Here is a 14,561-nt window from a genome sequence, read left to right as displayed (position 1 = left end):
TTTAAAGGGTTTGGGACAGAGACAGTATTAGGAGGGTATTTAAAGGGGTTGGGACAGAGACAGTATTAGGAGGGTATTTAAAGGGGTTGGGACAGAGACAGTATTAGGAGGGTATTTAAAGGGGTTGTGACAGAGACAGTATTAGGAGGATATTTAAAGGGTTTGGGGCAGAGACAGTATTAGGAGGGTATTTAAAGGGTTTGGGGCAGAGACAGTATTAGGAGGGTATTTAAAGGGGTTGGGACAGAGACAGTATTAGGAGGGTATTTAAAGGGTTTGGGACAGAGACAGTATTAGGAGGGTATTTAAAGGGTTTGGGACAGAGACAGTATTAGGAGGGTATTTAAAGGGTTTGGGACAGAGACAGTATTAGGAGGGTATTTAAAGGGGTTGGGACAGAGACAGTATTAGGAGGGTATTTAAAGGGTTTGGGACAGAGACAGTATTAGGAGGGTATTTAAAGGGGTTGGGACAGAGACAGTATTAGGAGGGTATTTAAAGGGTTTGGGACAGAGACAGTATTAGGAGGGTATTTAAAGGGGTTGGGACAGAGACAGTATTAGATAAAAGTCTTCACCCAAACTATTTTTTAAGATATGCTTTCCCTTTCCTTGAGATTCCTGCTCCCTCCCTCCAGTCCCTCCCTCCCCTCCATGCCTCCATCCCAACCCCCTCCTCCACGACTTCTCACTCTGTTCTCAGCTGAAATCTGTTCATGATTTCTCGCTCTGTCTTTACTCCGTGCTCTAAGTGGGAGCAGGCCTGCGTCTCTCTCTAGCAGGGCCCGGGGCAGGCAGCGTTCCATGATTTCTCTCTCTGTCTTTACTCCGTGCTCTAAGTGGGAGCAGGCCTGCGTCTCTCTCTAGCAGGGCCCGGGGCAGGTAGCGTTCCATGCCGTCATGGACACCAGACACTCCAGCTTAACTGCGGTCTGGAGCACACAGGCATGGGGCTGCGGAATGCACATGAACTCAGAGTGGGGTGAGGGTGGAGGTGAGGGAGGGACCCGATACCCTATATAGTGCACTTCTTTTGTCCAGATCCCTATGGGTCCCATTTGCCATTTAGGGTGCCATTTGGGATGCAGGGCAGAGGCTCTCTGCCAGAAATGTTCCATACGCACAAAAAGCTAATTTCTCTAAATGTTTTAGCACAAATTTGTTTACATCCCTGTTAGTAAGCACTTCCTCTTTGCCAAGATAATCCATCCACCTGACAAGTGTGGAATATCAAGAAGCTGATTAAACAGCATGATCATTACACAGGTGCACCTTGTGCTGGGGACAATAAAAGGCCACTCTAAAATGTTCTGTTTTGTCACACAACACAATGTCACAGATGTCTCAAGTTTTGAAAGAGCGTTCAATTGGCAAGCTGACTGCAGGAATGTCCACCAGAGCTGTTGCCAGAGAATAGAATGTTAATTTCTCTACCATAAACTGCCTCCAACGTGGTTTAAGAGAACAACCGCAGACTACATGTCCATGCATTGTGTAGGCGAGCGGTTTGCTGTTGTGAACAGAGTGCCCCATGGTGGTGGTGGGGTTATAGTACGGGCAGGCATAAGCTACGGACAACGAACACAATTGCATTTTATTGATGGCAATTTGAATGCACAGAGATACGGTGACGAGATCATGTCGCCCATTGTCGTGCCATGTTTCGGTATGATAACGCACGGCCCCATGTCGCAAGGATCTGTACACCATTCCTGGAAGCTGAACATTTCTATATACTCACCAGACATGTCACCCATTGAGCATGTTTGGGATGCTCTGGATCGATGTGTACGACAACATGTTCCAGTTCCTGCCAACATCCAGCAACTTTGCACAGCCATTGAAGAGGAGTGGGACAACATTCCACAGGCCACAATCAACAGTCTGATACACTATGCGAAGGAGATGTGTCGTGCTGCATGAGGCAAATGGTGGTCACACCAGATACTGACTGGTTTTCTGATCCACACCCCTATCTTTTATTTAAATGGTATCTGGGACCAACAGATCAGTGGAGGCTCCTCAGAGGAGGAAGGGGAGGACCATCCTCAGTAAATTTCCTAAAAATGTTAAGACATTGAAAAAGTTGACCTTTTTAGATAAAACTACACTATATATATTAACTTCACCAACACAGATCTTGCAGCATGAACTGACATGTCTACCAAATCAAAGGATCAGAGAATTAATCTAGAGCTAGCTAGCACTGCAGTGCATAAAATGTGGTGAGTAGTTGACAAAGAGAGAAAGAAAATAGTTGAACAGTTGTCAACAAATTAATTATTTCAAAAATGAAGGAGAAGCAAGAGAACGAGTGTCATTCTTTTTCACTTTCAGTTTCACTTACTGAGCTAGCAAATGCAGCTGGCTAGTTTAGCCTATTCAAACACCCTGCTCAAACAGAGGGATGCTATGTTAACTAGCTGGCTATGACTACCCAACACAACACTGGATCTCTTCCAAGTCAAGGTAAGCTTTTAGTCTTATTAAGTTATTGCCACTGGACCGCCGGTGTAACTGCTTACTGACTTACAGAAACCCTAACGTTACATGATTGTAGCGGGTTTACTGACGCATTAGCTCTATTAGCTGTTGACTAGGACATTCACTTTAGCTAATACGGGGACAACGATGTACGCTGTGTGGCGGTTATGACATGGTTTGGCTTAGAAAGGTTTTTTCGTCTGGTCACACAAACGAAGGGAAAAAGTTGAGAGGGACTACGTGGCTGCTCTGACACTGAACTGTGTTTATGCGTGATCAGTGGTGTATTCATTCCGCCTCTTCTGTTGAAAAACGTTTCTTAAACGAAAGCAAACGAAACAGGGATATACATTCCATGCATTTGTCCAATAGAAACTCTCGTTTGCAACTGTTGGACTAATGATTACACCCTAGATGCAGGCAAGAGTGTCCAAGAGTGTATTGAATGTGTCACTGTCATCTTACATTTTTATCTCAACCTGTCTGCACCTAGGTTGGAAACTTTCATTCATTGGCTAGGTTGTAGCAACCTCGTGATGGGTATAGGGACAATTAGAGTATCATGTAGTAGCCTAAACCTATCACTGTTACATTGAACTGGGTGAATGGAATATGAATGACAGTCATCCAACATGCTGTAATAGAAATAAGGCCAGGCTCTTGAAAAAGAAAAGTGCTCCCTCAGAGGCACTGACCGCCACTGTAACAGATGCAGATCTGTATTCCCAGTCATGTGAAAGCCATAGATTAGCACCTAATGAATTGATTTCAATTGACTGATTTCATTATATGAACTGTAACTCAGTAAAATCTTTGAAATTGTTGCATGTTGCATTTATATTTTTGTTCAGCGTACATATTTCAAAATCAGTAAACAGGGCATCTACATATTGTCAAAAGTAGTGCACTAAATAGGCAACAGGGTGCCATTTGGGCTGTAGACAGCCTGTCCCTCCATATGCATCCTGTATTAAAGGGGTACGTACATAAACAGTGGAAACGGGGATTGGGTGGCATGCAGTGCACTACTGGGTGTCTAACCATGTAGTGGAGGTACTTCTCATTTGGTTCTGGGTAAAACACTCTAGAAATGTTTCAATAGTGTGCAAGGTGAAAATGGAATACACATTTTTACAAAAACTTTATTTTTCTTTTAAAATGTTTGTACACTCAGTATGACAATGTGCTTGCACAGTACTTACAGTAGAGTTGGGGTGAAACTCATTTTGTACATACCAACAAAAAAAACAAAAAAAATTCTGTCTCAAAACAAACAAAACAGAAAAATGCTGCAACCCCCACCACCAAAATAAAAAATATTCAAACAAGAGTCTGTGAATGGGTGGAATCCTGGCTTTAGTTTACAGAGGAAGGGAGTGTTGAGTTGAGCTGCTGGAGCAGACAGGGGAACTCACTTCAACACTCCCCCCTTCATTCACCTGTGTTTGGTATACTTAGAACCTGTCAATAGCCAGGTGGACCAACAGTCCATCTTTTTACAAAGACTCTGCTTACCTAAACATTCTCAAACTATTTCTCAATATATTCACATATAAAGCACTATAATGCATGTGTGTGTTTGAACATGGTTTTAATGCAATTTAAATGGTGGTGTGAGTTACCTAAATGATCAACGACCCCCAAGCCTATGAACCGGTAACCCTGACGACAGGACACAAACCTTGTTACCCCGGAGACTAAGGAGTAAAACAGCTTGTGTAGCAACAAGACGACAGCACAGGCGCCTCTGTGATGCCCGTCTAAAGGAATTATAATAGTAAAACAATGTGAAATAGAGTTAAAATTACAACGCTACACCCCATTGTGGAGGAGGGGGGGTAGTTGAAACAGAACGAGGGACAGACTGACTGACACATTAGCATCATGTGTCTGATAGCATCCAAATCCTGTTCACTTCATAGTACAAGTTAATTAAAGACAAAAACATTGATCAGTAACCCCGTCCCCTGCTGTTCCTTATTCACCACTAAGTCCTCTTGAAGTCTGTCCGTCTGTCCGTCCGTCCGTCTGAGTAGGCGGACTGAAGAGAACAAGCTCCATAATAAAGTTCATTCTTAAATTTTTGTAAAAAATAAAAATATTTACTCAGGGTGGGAGCATTGGAACATGGACTATGTCCCAAATGAACACTATTCCCTATATAGAGCTCTCGTCTAAAGTAGTGCACTCTGGGATTCCCCTATGGGCCCTGGTCTAAAGTAGTGCTCTATATAGGAAATAGGGTGCTATTTGGTAAGCAGCCATGGAGGAATTCCCATAAGGACACCAGTCAGAACGATAGAACCGAACCCAGCCTCCACCCGAACCCAGCCTCCATCCGAACCCAGCCTCCATCCGAACCGAACCCAGCCTCCATCCGAACCCAGCCTCCATCCGAACCCAGCCTCCATCCGAACCCAGCCTCCATCCGAACCGAACCCAGCCTCCATCCGAACCCAGCCTCCATCCGAACCCAGCCTCCATCCGAACCCAGCCTCCATCCGAACCCAGCCTCCATCCGAACCCAGCCTCCATCCGAACCCAGCCTCCATCCGAACCTAGCCTCCATCCGAACCCAGCCTCCATCCGAACCGAACCCAGCCTCCATATAACAGAGGCTCCGGAGGATTGTGGTCTGAAGGCAGGGAGGGCTTGGAGAGTAGAAAGCTTGGACTATCACAGCCCAGCCAAAAGCAGCACCAGATACCCTAGTCAAGTCAATGGCTGGCTTGGGGGGAGTGGCGTGCGGGCGCACCAGAGGAAAGCCAGTCATATGGACAAACAGAGATTTTCTCTTTCTTTACACTGATCCATTTAGACCAGTTAATTACCACTGCCGGACTTCATACAGCAACATCCCAACAGTGGAAAAACATTGAAGAGCAATTTAAAATGATGGTCTGTCCGACTTTTTCATGAATCCTTTTCAGACAGGGGAGGAAGAGTTCTAGAGAGAATATGTAAATAAGATTTGAAAACATTGTTAGTTAGGTAAGAAAAAAATGTAGAAAGCTAACACGATAGTGACACTATAGGTTAATGTAGCACCCCTCTCTGGGTCTGAGTGCCAAACAGCACCCTATTCCCTACATAGGGCACAGAGAATAGGGTGCTAGTTGAGACGCAGCCTAGGTGTCGCACACTTCTCTGTGGACACTTCACCTGCAGCCTCTGCCCCTTGGGAGACACCTCCCTCCTCGTCATGATTCTCACCCCCCTCCCACTAGTCCCCTCCCATTAGTCAGTGGGCCCGGCGGTAAGCCTTCAAGGCATCAGTTTAAGACACAGTCTTAGTCAACATAAACATGTCCTCCTCATAAATATGTGTCTGGAGCGATCCCACCTCCACAGTTCAGTTTCCCAGCGTGACTTGACTTTAATCTGGGTTTCAGTGTGTCTCCTTTCACCGTTTGTGGGCCCCAAACAACCGTAGCCTAATCATATTTTCAAGTGTTGATCCCCGTTCTGTTCCTCCAGTCAGACGCAGTGTTAGTCCAGCTCAGTGTCCTCTTTGGGCCGGTAGATGTTGCCAAACTTCTGCATGTATTTCTTGATGTACTCCTTGGTCTTGTGCTTGACGTTTTCGTTGCACTCCAGGTCCTCTGGGTTCTTGCAGGACTTCAGCTCCTTGTTCATGACGCCGTGAGTTAGCTGGAGGAATAGAAAGGGGGGGAAAAGGACAGAAGAAAAAAGGAAGTTAGATGTTTCTCCTGACAACAACATCGCATTGCAAAATCCCAAGTTTTCTAGAATCCTGGTTTTTGAGGATTCAGGATCTTCTGCTAATTCCGTCCTGATTCCGTGAATCTTCCAAACATGATTTCTGGAAAACCTGGAAAGTTATGGGAATTTTACAACCCTGCAACAACAAAAGTGAAACTATCTCCATCAAAAGGAAGGTTAGGACACACTGTGAAGAGATGAGGCTTTCATTCTGACTGATCCATTTCATGAGATTTGTTCTCCTCCTAAAATGTAGACAGTCAAATGTCAGGGCTGCGTCCCAAAAATCTCAGCTCTCTGTATAAAACGAGTCAATCCAAAACGTTAGCTGGCGCTCTAGTTTAAGAGGTTCTGCTTTAAGGGATTGTTCTGCACGGTATTAAATAAACATGTGAACATGCCAGTTTACTTGGCCTCTCTTTTTGTTTATTGTGACCATGTGCTCAAGAGTAGTGGTGTGTCCAAATGGCACTCCATTTAAACAAGTCCCCACCGAGTTGTGGTTGTCAACCCAGAGAAACACTCAAAACTACTTGAGGGGAAAAAAACAGAGCTTTCTGCCCTTTGAAAAAAAGAATGCTGGCTGAACATTGAGTGAGAGAGAATCTCCCAAACCGCACCATTTCCAATACATAGTGCACTACTTTTGAATAGGGTGCCATTTGGGATACAACCAGAAGGAATAGGGTGCCATTTGGGATACACCCAGAAGGAATAGGGTGCCATTTGGGATACACACAGAAGGAATAGGGTGCCATTTGGGATACACACAGAAGGAATAGGGTGCCATTTGGGATACACACAGAAGGAATAGGGTGCCATTTGGGATGCACCCAGAAGGAATAGGGTGCCATTTGGGATACACACAGAAGGAATAGGGTGTCATTTGGGATACACCCAGAAGGAATAGGGTGCCATTTGGGATACAACCAGAAGGAATAGGGTGCCATTTGGGATACAACCAGAAGGAATAGGGTGCCATTTGGGATACACCCAGAAGGAATAGGGTGCCATTTGGGATACAACCAGAAGGAATAGGGTGCCATTTGGGATACACACAGAAGGAATAGGGTGTCATTTGGGATACAGTCAGAAGGAATAGGGTGTCATTTGGGATACAGTCAGAAGGAATAGGGTGTCATTTGGGATACAGTCAGAAGGAATAGGGTGTCATTTGGGATACAGCCAGAAGGAATAGGGTGTCATTTGGGATACACACAGAAGCAGTGGGAGCTGAAGGTTCAGGCGTTTAGTTCTGGTCTGGGGGAAGAGCTTTAGTGAGATGTGAGGGGGAAGCGCTTTAGTGAGATGTGAAGGGGAAGAGCTTTAGTGAGATGTGAAGGGGAAGAGCTTTAGTGAGATGTGAGAGGGAAGAGCTTTAGTGAGATGTGAGAGGGAAGAGCTTTAGTGAGATGTGAGAGGGAAGAGCTTTAGTGAGATGTGAGAGGGAAGAGCTTTAGTGAGATGTGAGGGGGAAGAGCTTTAGTGAGATGTGAGGGGGAAGAGCTTTAGTGAGATGTGAAGGGGAAGAGCTTTAGTGAGATGTGAAGGGGAAGAGCTTTAGTGAGATGTGAAGGGGAAGAGCTTTAGTGAGATGTGAAGGGGAAGAGCTTTAGTGAGATGTGAAGGGGAATACCTTTATCCTTTGAAGTTAATTGCTATCCAGGACTTAAAATTAATACTCCGACTGTTGGGAGACGTTCATGTTTTGGATGGTTTGAGACAATAAAATACAAATACCCAAATGATTGCTTTCCACACACACCCCCCTACCTTTCTGGCAAGGTGTTTGAAATCCTCAGTGTTGACAATGCGTCCCAGTTTGCAGTCTGGTTTCCGGAAGGGATTCAAGCAGGTCACAATGAACTGGGACATCTAAACAAAGGAAATAGGAGATCAAATCGATCATGTAGAGATGTCATTCATTACATTTCAGTCATTTAGCAGACACTCTTATCCAGAGCCACTTACAAGTGCATTCATCTTAACATAGCTAGGTGGGACAACCACATATCTCAGTCATAGTAAGATGGGCTTGACATTAACTTGTAACTTTTTTTAGCCATTTGTCAAATGTGCAAACGCGGCTTTGATCTAACAAAAAAATTAAAAATCTCGCAAATACATAATTGAAAAACCGCTCGTGCCTGTCAGCGCAGGCCTACTATAATTATACTCTGATAAGCTCTGCAGAGACAGGTAGGACAGAGAGTAAAACATCACATCCCGAGGACACTTTCCATCCCTTTCTGATCGGAGTAGCCTAATTGTTTGAGATTGTTATTTTTTAAACTTGTCCATTCAGACGACTTAAAAGGTGTAGAAAGCGTTCCACAGGGATGCTGGCCCATGTTGACTCCACAGGGATGCTGGCCCATGTTGACTCCACAGGGATGCTGGCCCATGTTGACTCCACAGGGATGCTGGCCCATGTTGACTCCACAGGGATGCTGGCCCATGTTGACTCCACAGGGATGCTGGCCCATGTTGACTCCACAGGGATGCTGGCCCATGTTGACTCCACAGGGATGCTGGCCCATGTTGACTCCACAGGGATGCTGGCCCATGTTGACTCCACAGGGATGCTGGCCCATGTTGACTCCACAGGGATGCTGGCCCATGTTGACTCCACAGGGATGCTGGCCCATGTTGACTCCACAGGGATGCTGGCCCATGTTGACTCCACAGGGATGCTGGCCCATGTTGACTCCACAGGGATGCTGGCCCATGTTGACTCCACAGGGATGCTGGCCCATGTTGACTCCACAGGGAGGCTGGCCCATGTTGACTCCACAGGGAGGCTGGCCCATGTTGACTCCACAGGGATGCTGGCCCATGTTGACTCCACAGGGAGGCTGGCCCATGTTGACTCCACAGGGAGGCTGGCCCATGTTGACTCCACAGGGAGGCTGGCCCATGTTGACTCCACAGGGATGCTGGCCCATGTTGACTCCACAGGGAGGCTGGCCCATGTTGACTCCACAGGGAGGCTGGCCCATGTTGACTCCACAGGGAGGCAGGCCCATGTTGACTCCACAGGGATGCTGGCCCATGTTGACTCCACAGGGATGCTGGCCCATGTTGACTCCACAGGGATGCTGGCCCATGTTGACTCCACAGGGATGCTGGCCCATGTTGACTCCACAGGGATGCTGGCCCATGTTGACTCCACAGGGATGCTGGCCCATGTTGACTCCACAGGGATGCTGGCCCATGTTGACTCCAATGCTTCCCACAGTTGGGTCAAGTTGGCTGGATGTCCTTTAGGTGGTGAACCATTCTTGATACACACAGGAAACTTGATGGAAAGAGCAGAGGGTTCCTAATGTTTTGTACACTCAGTGTATAATCCGCTTGTCCAACTTTGTTCTTTACTTGCCCCGGGGCAAGTGGACAACCGTTAATGTCCAACCCTGGTAAGTAAATGTTTTTCTCAAAGTCAGAGCGAGCTAGTAAGAGTAGTGCAAGTGTTAATGAAAGAAAGGCCATTTAAACAAAATGTCTGTAGGCTGTAACCTAACAAAATGTCTGTAGGCTGTAACCTAACAAAATGGCTGTAGGCTGTAACCTAACAAAATGGCTGTAGGCTGTAACTTAACAAAATGGCTGTAGGCTGTAACTTAACAAAATGGCTGTAGGCTGTAACCTAACAGAATGGCTGTAGGCTGTAACCTAACAAAATGGCTGTAGGCTGTAACCTAACAAAATGGCTGTAGGCTGTAACCTAACAAAATGGCTGTAGGCTGTAACCTAACAAAATGTGGAAAAAGGGGTCTGAATACTTTCCAAATGCATGCATGTACAGTACCAGTCAAAAGTTTGGACACAACTACTCATTCTAGGGTTTTTCTTTATTTTTACTATTTTCTACATTGTAGAATAATAGTGAAGACATCAAAACTATTAAATAACACATATGGAATCATGTAGTAAGCAAAAAAAAAGAGTGTTAAACAAATCAAAATACACTGCTCAAAAAAATAAAGGGAACACTTAAACAACACAATGTAACTCCAAGTCAATCACACTTCTGTGAAATCAAACTGTCCACTTAGGAAGCAACACTGATTGACAATAAATTTCACATGTTATTGTGCAAATGGTGGAAATTATAGGCAATTAGCAAGACACCCCCAATAAAGGAGTGGTTCTGCAGGTGGTGACCACAGACCACTTCTCAGTTCCTATGCTTCCTGGCTGATGTTTTGGTCACTTTTGAATGCTGGCGGTGCTTTCACTCTAGTGGTAGCATGAGACGGAGTCTACAACCCACACAAGTGGCTCAGGTAATCCAGGATGGCACATCAATGCGAGCTGTGGCAAGAAGGTTTGCTGTGTCTGTCAGCGTAGTGTCCAGAGCATGGAGGCGCTACCAGGAGACAGGCCAGTACATCAGGAGACGTGGAGGAGGCCGTAGGAGGGCAACAACCCAGCAGCAGGACCGCTACCTCCGCCTTTGTGCAAGGAGGAGCACTGCCAGAGCCCTGCAAAATGACCTCCAGCAGGCCTGATATAGCAGCAAAGGGGGTGACCAACTCCATATTAATGCCCATGATTTTGGAATGAGATGTTCGATGAGCAAGATATCCACATACTGTTGGCCATGTGTAGTTGATGAGGAGGCGAGATGAGAGGAGGAATCACAGGAAGACTGAGATATGGAAGTTGACTCACCTCTTTCCGGAACGTCTCCTTGCTCCTCTTGGCCAGTTCACTGGATGTGTCTGCCTCTGCTGTCTTAGTAGAGAACTGTGGAAACACACACACACACACAAGAGAGGTCAGGGAACATGTCAGTCTATAGAACAGTCACGTTTCGTTTGACTAGCTTGGTTCGGCCGTGGATTCCTCTAAACGGTCGCCTAGCAGTCTGTCTGGGTCATAGCTACTGTCATTTTCTCAGCTGTGGCAGACAGCAGCAGGCGGCAGCCATTTCTTGGAGCTAAAAGGCCCAGATCAAAGTAAGTGAGGCTGTGTCAGCCATACCATGGAGGCCATGGATGAAACATGGCAGGTGTTGGGCTGAGGCCCTGGACTTCAAGGCCAGTGGGGAAGGCAGGCAGGCAGGCCACACCTGGTCACCAGCCCCCTCCAACAGGAAAGGAGGGAGCCACACAAAGCAGGGATATCCTGCCAGGATGAAGGCTGGGCTCCCTCTCCGGCTAACAGTACCCACCCTCCCCCAGCCCCGGAGACAGGCAGTAGACAGTTGATGCCCTCCCTCCCCCAGAGACAGACAGTTGACCAGGCAGTAGACAGTTGACGCGCCCCCCCCCCCATACCAAGGTGGTGAAGATCAAAGAGAGCCACAATGGATTCACACACAGCTCTCCTCCGTGCTTCCTGATGGGTGGTGTGCCCACGGAGCGTACCAGGGAGAAGCATTCAGACTGACAAGAGAACACTTTATGAGCCAGTGTTTAACATAGATTATTTTCCAGGTGGGATGCAAAGCCCTCTAACCAAAACGCTAAATTATCATCAGGGGTCAACAGGGAAAATAACATTTAAGTGGTGTCATCCCATCGTAAAGAAAGAGAGAGATGGAGACATCCCATCGTTCAAAGAACGGGTCTCTCCCTCTCTGGAGAGACACATCTGAAAACATTTCAGCTCAGAGACAAAAGGGCCCAGTGCGTAGACGCTAAACTAAGAAACCACAAACCTGGTTTCCATTACGATCAAAGAAGAGGGAAAACAAACGACAGAGAGAGAGAGAAAGGAGAGAGAAAGGAGAGAGAGGAGAGAGAAAGGAGAGAGAAATACATAATAACCATGCCTACAACCCATATAGGCACCCTCAGATCAGACCTATGACCCTCCTGCCCACCCCATGCCCCCCACAAAGAGGGCCTCAACATGAAAGTCACACATACACCCAGGCTAACAGGCCCAACCCCCACTCTTACACTAGCCCAAGCCAATGGCATGTACCAGATGCTCAGCAGGCTCTGCTCACACTTACTGGTCTGAGGCCAAACCACACGACTAACAACATTGGACACTTTATGGTACACAAAGCCTTCATTATCTCATCCTGGAATATCCAAGGCCTGAAGTCATCTGCCTTTGGCCTAAAGAGCAGGAACCCAGACTTCACTAAAGAAATACAGACATTGTCAATGTACAAGAAACACGGTATAGAGATGGACCCAGTGGTTACCCTCTAGGTTACAGAGAGCTGGTAGTCCCATCCACCAAACTACCAGGTGTGAAACACGGTATAGAGATGGACCCAGTGGTTACCCTCTAGGTTACAGAGAGCTGGTAGTCCCATCCACCAAACTACCAGGTGTGAAACACGGTATAGAGATGGACCCAGTGGTTACCCTCTAGGTTACAGAGAGCTGGTAGTCCCATCCACCAAACTACCAGGTGTGAAACACGGTATAGAGATGGACCCAGTGGTTACCCTCTAGGTTACAGAGAGCTGGTAGTCCCATCCACCAAACTACCAGGTGTGAAACACGGTATAGAGATGGACCCAGTGGTTACCCTCTAGGTTACAGAGAGCTGGTAGTCCCATCCACCAAACTACCAGGTGTGAAACACGGTATAGAGATGGACCCAGTGGTTACCCTCTAGGTTACAGAGAGCTGGTAGTCCCATCCACCAAACTACCAGGTGTGAAACACGGTATAGAGATGGACCCAGTGGTTACCCTCTAGGTTACAGAGAGCTGGCAGTCCCATCCACCAAACTACCAGGTGTGAAACACGGTATAGAGATGGACCCAGTGGTTACCCTCTAGGTTACAGAGAGCTGGTAGTCCCATCCACCAAACTACCAGGTGTGAAACACGGTATAGAGATGGACCCAGTGGTTGCCCTCTAGGTTACAGAGAGCTGGTAGTCCCATCCACCAAACTACCAGGTGTGAAACACGGTATAGAGATGGACCCAGTGGTTACCCTCTAGGTTACAGAGAGCTGGCAGTCCCATCCACCAAACTACCAGGTGGGTGGTATAGAGGAGATGGACCCAGTGGTTACCCTCTAGGTTACAGAGAGCTGGTAGTCCCATCCACCAAACTACCAGGTGGGTGGTATAGAGGAGATGGACCCAGTGGTTACCCTCTAGGTTACAGAGAGCTGGTAGTCCCATCCACCAAACTACCAGGTGGGTGGTATAGAGGAGATGGACCCAGTGGTTACCCTCTAGGTTACAGAGAGCTGGTAGTCCCATCCACCAAACTACCAGGTGGGTGGTATAGAGGAGATGGAGCCAGTGGTTACCCTCTAGGTTACAGAGAGCTGGTAGTCCCATCCACCAAACTACCAGGTGGGTGGTATAGAGGAGATGGAGCCAGTGGTTACCCTCTAGGTTACAGAGAGCTGGTAGTCCCATCCACCAAACTACCAGGTGGGTGGTATAGAGGAGATGGAGCCAGTGGTTACCCTCTAGGTTACAGAGAGCTGGTAGTCCCATCCACCAAACTACCAGGTGGGTGGTATAGAGGAGATGGACCCAGTGGTTACCCTCTAGGTTACAGAGAGCTGGTAGTCCCATCCACCAAACTACCAGGTGGGTGGTATAGAGGAGATGGACCCAGTGGTTACCCTCTAGGTTACAGAGAGCTGGTAGTCCCATCCACCAAACTACCAGGTGTGAAACAGGGAAGGGTCTCAGGGGCTATGCTAATTTGGTATAGAGCAGACCTAACTCACTCTATTAAATTAATTAAAACAGGAACATTTTACGTTCGGCTAGAAATTCAAAAAGGAAATGAACTAAACAGAGAAAAATTTCCTACTGTGTGCTACCTATACCGCCCCACTAGAATACCCATACTTTAATAAAGACAGCTTCTCCATCCTGGAGGGGGAAATCAATCATTTCCCGTCCCGGGACATTTGTGGCAACAAACACCTACCTGGAAGGGACAGCATTCCCTCCCCCATCCATATAACCCCCTAGGCACAACTACGACAATATAACCAACAAAAACGGGTCAACTCCTGCAGCTGTCACACGCTGGGTATATACACATAGTCAATGGTAGGCGTCGAGGGGACTCAACCCACATTCTCTCAGAGCGTTCAGTCAGCCCACTGACACCCCTATCAGATCGCAGCAAAATCACAGTCTACTTGAACAGAGCAATACTCAAATCATGAAGCATCAAAGCCAAAGGAACCAAATAATATTAAGAAATGCTACAGATGGAAGGAATGTAGTGTGGAAACCTAACCAAAAAACAATTAGGCAAATTCAATCCCTGTTAGACAACTGCCTGGCCAAAATGTAAGAGTGAAGATGTAAACTTGGCAGTAGAAAACATAAACAGTATATCTCAGCTTCCCTATCAAATCAAAAATGTCAAGATAACCTAAGAAAATTAGCAACAATGACAAAT

At 46.7% G+C, this 14,561-nt stretch overlaps 1 protein-coding gene across 1 annotated transcript in view; it reads right to left on the bottom strand.

The window, feature by feature from the left end:
• Positions 1–3,607: 3,607 nt before the first annotated feature.
• Positions 3,608–14,561, bottom strand: part of LOC139572957 (histone-lysine N-methyltransferase SETD2-like) — a 36,399-nt gene continuing 25,445 nt past the window's right edge. Inside the window, exons 18-20 of the mRNA XM_071395858.1 lie at positions 10,881–10,955; positions 7,980–8,081; positions 3,608–6,134 (exon numbers count right to left, since the gene is read on the bottom strand). Coding sequence (XP_071251959.1) covers positions 5,973–6,134; positions 7,980–8,081; positions 10,881–10,955 — 339 coding nt within the window. The 3' untranslated portion in view covers positions 3,608–5,972. The remainder of the gene's footprint in view (positions 6,135–7,979; positions 8,082–10,880; positions 10,956–14,561) is intronic.

The sequence above is a fragment of the Salvelinus alpinus genome, chromosome 4, assembly GCF_045679555.1.
Source record: "Salvelinus alpinus chromosome 4, SLU_Salpinus.1, whole genome shotgun sequence".
NCBI lineage: Eukaryota > Metazoa > Chordata > Actinopteri > Salmoniformes > Salmonidae > Salvelinus > Salvelinus alpinus.
This window is presented reverse-complemented; position numbering and strand designations above follow the sequence as displayed.